At 32.2% G+C, this 12,223-nt stretch overlaps 2 protein-coding genes across 3 annotated transcripts; one reads left to right on the top strand and one right to left on the bottom strand.

Moving 5' to 3' along the window:
* Positions 1-3,149: 3,149 nt before the first annotated feature.
* Positions 3,150-5,797, bottom strand: LOC125212569 (GABA transporter 1-like). Of its 2 annotated transcripts, none has more exons than XM_048112774.1 (7): positions 5,652-5,797; positions 5,348-5,578; positions 4,661-4,758; positions 4,334-4,520; positions 4,120-4,250; positions 3,761-3,994; positions 3,150-3,661 (listed from the first exon to the last, which is right to left on the bottom strand). In XM_048112774.1, exons 1-7 carry the CDS (start codon positions 5,752-5,754, stop codon positions 3,281-3,283), a joined length of 1,365 nt encoding a protein of 454 aa, XP_047968731.1. In that variant the 5' UTR covers positions 5,755-5,797; the 3' UTR covers positions 3,150-3,280. The 2 variants fall into 2 exon arrangements, with proteins under 2 accessions (XP_047968731.1, XP_047968732.1); XM_048112775.1 differs by having other exon boundaries at positions 3,797-3,994.
* Positions 5,798-6,968: 1,171 nt separating this feature from the next.
* On the top strand, positions 6,969-9,689 carry LOC125212466. Its single transcript, XM_048112649.1, has 6 exons — positions 6,969-7,103; positions 7,444-8,119; positions 8,232-8,320; positions 8,679-8,778; positions 9,046-9,268; positions 9,429-9,689. Exons 2-5 carry the CDS (start codon positions 7,511-7,513, stop codon positions 9,196-9,198), a joined length of 951 nt encoding a protein of 316 aa, XP_047968606.1. The 5' UTR covers positions 6,969-7,103; positions 7,444-7,510; the 3' UTR covers positions 9,199-9,268; positions 9,429-9,689.
* The last annotated feature ends 2,534 nt before the right edge of the window (positions 9,690-12,223 follow it).

Genomic DNA, 12,223 nt, shown 5'->3' with positions numbered 1-12,223 from the left:
CCAATCAAACCAGGGGCCTTCAAAGATTAATGGGAGCATCTTTAAAAAGGATCTCTAATTCTCCGTTTATTGACTTGATTCCGATCTTTTACACGAAATGGAAGCGTTTTCTTTGTTAATTGATATTTTTATTTATATATAAAATTAAAAGGAGAGCTAAAAGTTAATGTGCGATAACACGTGTTGGCGTATGAAATTGGTACGCCACTTTTCTTCAATACAACACATCGATACGTGAAGTCTTCGGCATTGCTAGTGTTTTAAATAGTAGAATGATAATTGTTATTGATACGCTCACAATTAATTTGCCACTAGGTAAATGTATATAGTACTTTAGATATGTACTCCTATTTTAATAGGGGTGGATCTAATAATTAAAGAGATTGACCAAGTCTGTCACTCATTAGCCATCAGCCCATTACTACTAAAAGTGGGACCAAAATTTCCATCTTAGTATGATAATTATGATGTTTTGAGGGGGTTATACATTTATGTCTATCTTATTTTAAGAACCTTCAATGTGCCCCCTAGAAAAAACCTTCTACTGTTAAATTGTATTGTAGTTATCTATGAAACTCTAAATTGGAGTAATGATGATTGAGTTCTTAGTTGAAGACATGTCACAACATTATAAAAAAATATTTCATATATGATTTTTTAAAAGTTGCATATGTAATTGGAAATTTTAATTGACTTTTAAGGCGACATGATAAGATTTTGTAAAGCTTCTTTTTAAAGTGGAATAAGCGTTCCTACTTTAGATAGTTATTAATTGATTTTTGTGCTTTTTTTGTCATAAAAAAAGCTGTTTTTGTTTGTAGATTTACTTTTCTAGTACTAGTAGAATTTAAGCCCACGTCTCTTGTGGTAATTCAATTATGTGGTGTACATCTTGATACTTATTTGACCATAACATCATTTTTTTCACTTTTAAAATAATATTTGGTTAATAATTTAATCTATTACGATGTTTACTGTTTTTTTCAACTTCTTTTGTAATCTTTAAAAGTTACTATTAATTTTATCTCAATCTTTAGTAATTTTATCAAATTTATAACGAATGAAATTACTAAATATCCATATACATTCGATCACTAATTATCTCAATCTCAATATCATGCAATGGAAACTATATCATTTGAACTCTTTTAACCAAAGTTTGGACTCAAATCTTCATTAGTACTACTTTGGAATCGTATAATTGCAGATTTTGTTGACTCGTAATTTGAATGTAACAACTAACAACATTGATTATAGGGTGATTTTCTCGTGTGCTTGCAATACGAATATTACAATTATTTAATATCCATGTTACTAACGTTTTAACATAAAAAACTATACACGATCAACCACAGTTAAATGCCCCAAATATATATCTTCCATAAAGAGAAAACTATGATCATTTTCTCCCATAATTTAACATTAGTTTTCAAAATTAGCCCCAAATCTTTTTTATTTGGTGTATTTTTTGACATTCTATAAAATGAACAATCCATATAAATTCAAGTTAATTTTGCAGTTATTGTAAATTAAGCTAAAAACAGGTCAAAGTTGGGAATATTTTTTTAACAAATTGAATGTGTGTGCTGTGGAGATGTATATTGAGTCATAAAAGTTAAATTAGTCATTGAACCCGTGACTGTTAGTTGGTTTTTCTTTTAAGAAATGTTTTCCAATTTTGGAGTGTTATAACCCAGCTTAAAGAATGAAGACTTTGAAATCGTCAATTTTGTGTGCATATAAAAAAATTTCTGTTATAAGACGGGTGAATAAATGACTTATCCATAATTAAGAAAAAATATGTTTAATAGTATAAAAAATATTATCGAGTTAGATAAATTAAAGAAATTCTTTAATTTATTTAACCAAACAATTAAATATGAAACAACTGGCTGCATAGCTTTATTTCATAAGCACTACATACATAACTCAAATTTCATTCTTTAATTTATTTAACCAAACAATTAAAATGTAAAAACAGGCTGCATAGCTACATTAAGTACTAGTGCACTACATAAGTCAACTTTCATTATGCCCAAAAAATTGTAAATTTGTGCCATTTCATGCCTTGAGCCAAGTAAACCCAATCACCAAACCTTATTAGCAAACATAAACCTCATCCTTTTGTCTTAAAAAATGACCAAATATTTAGGTCAACGGTTTAGGACAAAGTTATACTTCATTTTATATCATTCAGTCGAACTATATATATTTCTACAAGACTACACCAACTGAGTAGATGGTAACAACTTACACGTAAATTCTTTCAACTTTTAAAACTTTGTATCTTAAGAAGAAGACGCTTAATTATTTCAATTATTTTAATAACTAATTATTCTTGAACTTATTTGATCATTTTATCATTTAAATACTCAATTTATTTTTATAACTAATTTATTATACTTATTACCTAAAAAACACTCTCAGACCGAAGCTCAAACCTTCTATAGTAGGAAATACTTTACCAATCATTTTACTCACGTGGTATTTTATAAAATTTATTTGACTAATTTACATGTATTTAAGTTCAATTTTAACTTACCACAATCATTTATTTATAGGTATCGGTTAGTTTAGATTGAACTATACGAAATTATCCGATATTGAATTGACCAAGATTAATTCTGTCATAAGAGAAAGACAATGATTTATAATTTATGACTAAACTTACGTGACATTATTCCGATAACGAGTATTCGCTGAATCCACAGAATCAAAGAATATAGAGTACATAAGATTCAGTTTTATGTAATCTATGCAATTGAACATTTGTTGATCCAGATTCAGCCATTTCAAAGCTATTGGTATTGGATCTAAGGCCCAAGATAGGTTTTGGATGTAATGATAATTGACAAGTGATGATTTGACTTATAAAAGAGCACAAGTACAAAATATGCATAAAAGTTTAAGAAACGGTTTAAATTATAGAACTTATAGTATTTCCAACCCTCAAATCATGAAGACTTGATGTGTATGGACCCATCTACTTACTGAGTGAGTGCAACACTATAGTGTGATTGTGTGAATCTTATGATAAGTGAAATTTTATATTTTTCGAATGCAATTAATTTCACTGTGAATACAGACACTTTAGACTTTGTAGCAATTTTATATTTTTATTTTGAAAATAATAATGAATTTTTACGTTATGCCACCTCAAAGCATAAATTCTATTTCTAAGAAGTACAATAAATATGATTACAAACACACTTTTTTTAATTTCATGTTATTATAAATAAAGTAACATAAAAAAAAAGAAACAATATTAATTTCTAGTCCATTACATGTTGGCAAACAATTTATAAGTTTTGGCATCCAAAATTATCTGCCGGATGGATGCAACCGCCCCGACGGCGACCAACATGGTGGAGACGGCGGCGATAACGGTGTTCACCCAAAAAATTAAGCTCCTTCTCGAGGGTTTGAATGTCACATTATAGAAAACCATAGGCATAATGAAATCTAGAGGAATGCAAGCAAATGCACCGGCCAACGCCATCATATCGCCAAAGAAAGGAAGCATTGCCGCGACCGTGGCTGCAATCACGACCGATAATGACCGAAAAATGAGACGTGGAACCATGTTACGCATCGAAAATTCAGGCTTCTTAGGATCAGCAAACTTGCGGTCTATAACAACATTCGTTGGTTGCAAGTACACCTACATATTATTCACATGTCACATTAATAAATCAATTTGCACCAATTAATTATTACAAACATCAATTAGTCTAGTGAGTATTTTATATGGAAATCTTACTAAAGTGACAGCTGAGATCTGGATAAGAGTGGAGACATAGATTATGAGGAGAAACCATTTAGGCAGCAATGGCACTCCATCAACAATGAAATTTGAGAGAATCGACGGTTGAGATTGATTTCCAAATGCCCAATATCCAGAAATTGCTACACTGAAGAAAGTTGATATCACCACAGAATAACACACCAACAATCCTTTGAACATTTTGCCAGCCATTGGTGGAGCAATAGTAGCCTATGCCAAATCAGATTCTCTAGTTTATGAGTATTTTTTTTTATTTATATATCAATAAATGATCAAATTTATTAAAATATTTAACATTCATGCAAGATCAGAACATGCACTAGGAAATGAATTACCTGTATTTCTGGAATAATACCATTTCCATAAGCTGTGGAGATGATTGAGATAGCGTTGAAGATACCAAAAACACGATTTATGCCTTCCCCGGTCACCGTGTAATCCGTTTTAGGTGCTTTGTAAGAATATCCTATGCCAAGATGAAATGATTCAATATATATTATCAAGAAATTTTAGAGTGCCATATATGTATTATAAGATAAATACATTTACCTATATAAAGTGCACCACCTGTGGTACAAGCACAATAAACAAGACACAGAAATAGGGAAACAAGATTGATGTGCCTTAGAGAATGAAAAGATGGCATTTGGCCCATAATTAGGGTTAGCCCTCCAAATATGGCTATGAATTGATAAAGTTGCATGCTTCCATTTGGTGAAGATAGTACATAAATATACTGCAAGAGGTAAAGTGTCTTATTAAGTAAATGGCACTTAACTATTTTTATCTAAAATATTTGAAATCTAATTGTTGTGCAAAAAAAATAAAAGCACACAAAGTTGTTTTAATGGGCTAGAATAAAGAAGAAAGGCTAACCTTGAGGCTCTGCCCCCCAAGAAGTGTACACGCAATTACAGCAAAATAGCACATAAACAATTGAAGTGGGCCCACAAAGTAACGGCCCCACCCAGGGCCTGCATTAATTAAGTAAACATAAAAAAATAATTTAGATATTTATTCTCCAAATATATACTAGTAGTCAATAGATCACAAGTAAATGACAAATGGAGTAACCAAATTTCAACGATACTAGTAATACTATGATGCTAGAGGAGAATGAATGCAATGGTTAGGGGAGTACTTATTAGAAAGAAACAAAAGTTGAAATGTCTTGGTATTTAACTTATTTGGGCACAATTCTCATTTCCATTTCAATGGCCTTTATTTGTTTTCAATTTAATTATAATACTTTAAAATTGGTTGTTGATGTCATGAATTTCACAAACTACACAATGAATCAAAGCCTAATTTGTTAAATTTTTGCTATAACTTCAATAAATGTATAAAAAATAGATTTTTATTTCATTTATAAAAATTAATAGTAATAATTATTAAATTTGACGATAAATAAATGTAGAAGACAAAAATAAATAAACGTTAATCTAGATTAAAAGAAAATATGAATATGATAGATAACTCATCTATCTTGAAGTTAAAATGTCTTAAACGTGTGTTTTTATCATGTTTTGTTTATTTATCTTTTCTACCAAATTAAACGCGCACCTAAAATATCGTGGGCCATGTCCCTAAATCGAAGATGGCGCCTTCCAAGTAGCGCAAAGTGCTCCAAGACAATAGAGAGCAGGTTGTAGGAGTAGAAAGTGGTCAATCCTGCCGCCGTGAGGCAAAGAACGCCGCCGCTCCAACCCAACAACGTGAACGCAAACGGCAAGCTCAGCAGCACCGGCGAAACTATAGCCATCGTTAAGTGGTACCCGCAGTGCAGCCACGAACCTGTTCACGCCACGATATAATTTTATTACGAAAGGAGAAAAAAATTAAATTCAGCAATTTTGGGGTTGCTAACCTCGAGATTTAAGGACAAAGAGGGCGCCGGCGTCAAGATTCTTCGAATCATTTTCACCACCTTCAGGGAATATTCCGGCGGAATCTACTGCAACACTTCCCATTAATTCTCTCTCTTTGTTCTATTTCTAAGTGGTTGTGTTAATGATAGATATAAATAGTCATCTGAGAAATGGGGAAATGACACTTACTTATTTTTCCACGGTCAATGCTACAAGGTTACAAAAGCTTAAACATCATCTGCAGCATATTTTATGTATATAATAAAATGATGATGTATGATGAATTGGATAGGAAGACTTTTCCTAGGAGAAAAATTGCATAAAATGATAAAAACAAGTTAAGCAGTATGCATAACTGGGTCCAGCTCTTTGAAAACTGTTTCGGAATTATATTCATCGTCGTATAAAACTATTTTAACACTAGCATTTATTTTAAAATAAGAGTTTATTAATTTGTTACTATTTTAATTCAATTAAACGATATTGTTCTGAATGACTAGGAAATAGCTAATTGTCTACGTTAAGCGATTGGCATACGAAATTTGCAAGAAATCATTTGAACGTATTGTAATTGCAAATTGCCGAATGGCCAAAAAATTGCGATACAAATAAATGGTACTCCATTTAACTAAGCTTATTTCAGAGGTTTGCAAGATAGAGTGTGATAGAATTCATTAAAATGTAGTCATATTTTAAGAACTTATATAAACTATTCAAAAAATATTTGCGAATTAGATAAAGAAAAAATCATAGTTGGTGAGAAAAAATAGAAGAGAAATCAAGGATAAATATTGAAAATAGAAATATTAATCAAGTTATTTTTATTTACATAAATCAGTAGTAAGTTATTTTCCAGTGAGTTTATAAACCGTTATAATTTATATGCATCTACCATTATATATTCAGAAAACTATTTTAGTAAATATTTACTTAGTATTAAATACTTCATCCATCTACCATTATACTTCATTTAATTATTTTCAGATCTTCGTTATCATATTAAATTTTTACTAACATATTAGATTTCATTTACCATATATACCAAGTAAATCTAGGCATTCAGTTTCTTAAATAATGTGTAACATTCTAAATAATGACTAAATCAGTAAATAAATCCCAACTAAGCACCTAAATCGAAGGTAGTCAAAGCATTCAGTTAATCCCCTAGGCCCAGTTGGCCCAAAAGTCCAAGCCCACCCAACCTATGAAGTGGTGTTAATTACCAAAAAGCCCTCGCAACCACAAATTATTCCATTCCAGCCCAGCCAACACTATATAATCTTTGCTGTTTCACTCTTTCATCACACGAACTCTTTCAAAACCGCCTTCATCAACCTCTCATCTTCAGCTATCAATTGCGAAAACCATACTTTTAGCAAGAAAAGCGAAGGGATTCTTCAACGGAGGCCGCTGAGAATCTCAGTCAATCCAATCACACTCGTATCTGTCAGGTCATTTTTCTTTACACCAAGAACTAAAGATATTACTTTTTTTCCATTAATTTTATCCGGGATTGATGATTGTGTCGCTTGTGTGATTTTGTGGGCTGCATTAACTAATCAAGATTCTCTTTTTAACCGTATGCATTTTTTATGTTTCCATTGATTAATTTTGTGTTCTTGAATATGGATTCTTGAATGATATGTTTGGAAGGGATTGATTCTTTGAGGAATGCAGTAGTGGGTTGATGTTCCTTGCCAATAATTTGTTTGGGTGAAATTACTATTTGATTGATGATGAAACATAAGAGTGATTGTTTGTTTGTTGTTGTGATTTAATCTTTATATACAGGGCCTACGCATTAGTCTCGGAGCACTCTTTGATTGATAGATACAAGGAGTTTAGTTGTAAAGAAAGTATGACAGTGGGAACCAAAGAGGGTAGCTTATGGAAGGGGGGTCAAAAACATGAGACTGTGGACCCCGAGAGTCGGGGGAATGAACTGAAAGAATTGATTAGGTGGTCGTTAGGTATTGTGAGACCGGAGGTTGCAATCGATTTGGGGAAGCCAACATGGCGGATTATCAAGTGTGACAGCTCCAATAATTCTTTGGAAGAGCTTGCTGCTGACAAAGGTGAAGGATGCCCATCGAAATTCTTGACTATGTGCCTTAACTCAGTTCAAGAAGCCCTGTATCAAGATGAGCCGTATAACCCCGAAGATGACATGCCTTATTTTACTGATTCTTGGGGATTTGATTTTTGGAGGTGTTACAACAAAGGAATTGATGTGTTGGATAAAGATGGAGCTGATTCTAAGGCTAGGAAGATTGCTTGGATAGCATCAACTGCTGCTGATTCAATCTCAATGAAGGAGGAAGAGGAAGAGGAAGAGGAAAACCAAGAGGAAGTGGAAGAGGCAGATTCAGTGGAAGAGGCAGATTCAGTGGAAGAGGCAGATTCAGTGGAAGAGGCAGATAGCCCTTTCCTTTTGTATCTTGTGCCGTCTCAAGAAAAAGCTTCCAAGGTTGTTGATTCTTCGTTGATTTCTAAATAATACTGGCATTATGTTATTACCTCCATCGACTTGATTCAAAGCATAATCTAATTATTTATTTTATCTCTTTGGGTATGGTCAGGTGCTCGAGGTCTGCAAGACTTTGGAAGAATGTGGCGTATGTACATTGTTTTTGCACTCGGGTGTTTCCATGGATCTCCAAGTTGAAAGGTTAGCTTAGCACCCAAAAAGTCCCTCACTCTAACATGTAACTCGGTTCATATTATTTCCTGGTTAGTAAGTCGGTAAACATTATTTCTGAAATGAGCATGCTTAAATAGTTTTATAATTTGTCGTCTACTCCTATAACATTAGTCTTTCGAGTAAATAGACTAATGCATTACTGCATTAGTGGTAAAGATGACTGATAGACATCTTGTACACTATATATTTCCATCTCAAAAGATTTGCAACTTGTGAGTGTTATATATCCATGTATTTTGGCTGTACTTTTTCTTTGCTGCTGACTGTGTATAGTCCTTCTAAACTACTCTATTTTTTTTTTGCATATGATGTTTACCTGTGGCAGTTTAAAGAGTTCTGAACCCGAATTTATAATCGCCACCCCAGAGACGCTCCTAGAGCTTTTGTCATTGAAGGCGGTTGATATTTCCGAGTTGGCATTAATGGTAAATTTAATCAGCCATGTCATTAATATTTTCCTTGATTTCGTGTTTGCCATGTGCATGCTTAGTCATTTTTCTTCAGTATCAACGTTAAAGACCAATTAATCCCTTTAGGGAAGAGCATTGATAGAACATTTCAGATATTTGTTTCTTTTATGTGTGTGTTTTGCAGTGTTGGATGCAGTCAGCTTAGCTTAATTATAGCTATTCGAACGCTTGTTTGCATTAACACCTTTTTTTCTTTTAATATGGTTGCTTTTTTAATTCCAGGTTATAGATGGACTAGAAGCCCCTGTCGGAGGTACTTACCTCGATGCTGTCAAATCAATCCGACCATTTATCTCTGGAAATACCCAAACTGTCATTTTCTGCGATCACATGAATGCTTCATCCCCTTCTGCTGGTTCTAAAGCTGATCCATGATCAAACTGCCTAATGATTTCTTGGTGCTCTATCATCTCAAAATTTTTGAAGGGGATGATAGCTATTTTAGGTATGTTTATTATATTGCTGCATCGATAGCTATATTATCGGTACCTTGTGGATTGGCTTCTGTTCGTTGTGTGGAATACTTCTGCATCTGCATTGATATGTTTTCTATATTGTATGATTTGAGGAAAATTAATATTGGCTTCTGTTTAATGATGTTGCAGGGCTTCAATAAATTCTTTTTTTCGTTCAATTTTGATCCTTCTCCATACACAACACGAAGACGACTTCGCTTGGTTCTTGGCACGAAGAAAATCTTTACATCCCGACTACAACTGATTCGAAGAATGCATAAAATTTTTTGTTGTGAGGTCATATGTTTTGTGGGTGTGTTTCTTCTACTTCTTTGGGAATGATTGTGAATCCAATCTTTTTTGGTGTGACACTATTAACTGTCAAATGAAGAAAGCTTGAGTTTGGTTTCATTACTACTAGTACTATTTTGCTGTTGATTAGTTTTTCATTTTTGGTCGTGTTAATAGATTCTGTGTTGCATGCGTGATATTCATATTTTTCGTTGATGTTTATATTCATATCAAGTTGCATTTGATAATATGATAAAGGCATATTTATTAATATAGTAGTAGTACTTTATATTTCACAAATAATTTGTAAATTAACATTTCCCCGTCGCATCAATATTGTCCATTACTATTTCTTTTTGAGATGCCTCCAATCATAATCTTATGATTTCAATTATCTTAAAATGTTTATTTACCAAAATAATCTTATTTAATAGTTGTGGATAAAATTTTATTTTACAATGAATAGAGTAATGTTAAAGGTAAAATAGAAGAAAAACTGTACGTTATAACATTTTTGAATATTAAATGTATTTTGTGTGAAAATTGAAAGTGGACTTAATTGTTGAGATAAATAATGGAGTATATTATTATATGCTTCATCAATCATCATACGTAAATAATACTATAATCGCATTAAAATGTATTAAATCAATAAAAACTTTTATAGGAAACGGGGGAGTTGTTTGTTTATTGCACAAATTAACACCAGACATTCCAATTTGATTTCGCCAATACTCATATTTCTTTTTCTAGACACTTCAGTGGAATTTGCCAAAATCGAAATATTTCGTTTTCATATTTTGTCCTGTAAGAGAAATTTAAGCAAATAAGCATTTCTTACCCTACCTTTTAAAGAGATTTCTTACACTACCTTATTATAATACTTTTACTTGAAAATATTGTCTATTTCTCTCTTTCTTCATCCATCGTTTCTATAATACTACTTCAATCTTCTTTTTATGTTACACTTTTCTTTATTTTCTCGGAAGTTTTAAACTTTAAGCTAGATACTAAGAATTCATAGATGCTTATATGTAACCTACTTACATAACCGCATCTTTGGATTAATATCCTACTAATTCAAAATTTGCAACTGTAATTTCTTAATTTTTTCAGGTTTCTACTTTCACGTTATCTCTACTATCTTTTTAGGAACGCACATTTTTAATTGGTCTTCAATATATATAGTGGAAATGTGTGATTCCATCAACACCCGATACACCGGTTTTGCAGGATTCTAATAGTGTCCAGTCTGATATATACAACAGAATTAGATTAGGTGACATATATGGCAAAAATTGATGGATATATGATTATTATTATGAGAATAAGGTCTGAGATACAAATTTGGCACTATTTGCTAGATGTGTGCGAAGATTTTTAGGGAACAAAGCAACCTCATTGTTTCGATATAACGGAAGCGAAGGTGTTCCTCCAACTGAAAACTATAGGAAGCAAAATTGCCGAATTTAGGGATGGATGGGAAGATGCAGTTAAATAGATCGCAGTATAGAAGTTTTGTTTTGCAGTCTTTTTCTAGTTTCTCAAGTTTAAAGCAATCACCCTTATCAGACCACAACAAAATCATACTATTTTGCATGAAAGCAATTATGTGGCTTATGCAACAGTTATGCTAGATTCCCGCATAGTCATGTTTATTATGGAAGCCATGGTGGTGTTGGTTACAACCAACCAGAGATTCCATCAGTGAGTATACTACATGCATTTTCACCTTCTCTTTTGCATGTGACTTTCCTTTTTATTACTCCACACTATATACGATAACATAATATTAAGTTAATCGTTCAATATTGTTAGACATCTTAAAAGAAGACTCGTTTTAAAAATGCTCGTTGAAAATGATGTAATGTAATGAGTGAATAAGTATATCTTCATTGAATGACCATGATATTATAACTCATGAGCTTGTTTGTTTCCACGGAAATAATCAAATCATTGCTAATTATGTCTCTAAACATTCTTTTGATACCGAATTATATACTTATATGACATACTTTTTAGTTAAATTGCTTGATAGTGTTCCAAAATTTGCAAAAAGTTTGCAAGAAATATTGGAATGTAATAATGCCTAAAATAATAGTATCACTTAAATAATTATTATTAGAACCACGAATCATTTAAATTGTATAAAAGAAAGTATGAGGATTCATATGGGCGGTCAATCTTATTATACATAGAGAGAGATATTCCTTATTGTAAGGAAATATTGTAGATAAATCGAGACATAATTATTGTTAATTACGTAAAGTTCTATAAGGATTACCTAGCATGTTTGTGTTAAAATAACGTCACATCTTAAAGTAACACCGTGACACCACATATCCAGCAATATTATAAACGCTACACCACAATCTATAGATTGCTGTATAGCGGATTGGATATTGCTGGCCGAGAAAAAATTGTTGTATACAGTGTTGTATATTGCTAGCCGAGATTTTTACACTTGAGCATTTTTTTTATTGCCACATGGCAGCTTATTATTCATCCACATGTACAAATGATTAGGGCTGGGAAAAAATATCGAAAAAATGATATATCGCTCGTATCGTATTGAAAAATATCGAAAAATTATCGAATTTTCGATATATCGTAATTTTCGATACGATAACGATATGAATTTCCTTATATCGCGA

The sequence above is a fragment of the Salvia hispanica genome, chromosome 3, assembly GCF_023119035.1.
Source record: "Salvia hispanica cultivar TCC Black 2014 chromosome 3, UniMelb_Shisp_WGS_1.0, whole genome shotgun sequence".
Classification (NCBI taxonomy): domain Eukaryota; kingdom Viridiplantae; phylum Streptophyta; class Magnoliopsida; order Lamiales; family Lamiaceae; genus Salvia; species Salvia hispanica.
The sequence above is the reverse complement of the archived record's forward strand: the minus strand, read 5'-3'. Positions and strand labels throughout refer to the sequence as shown.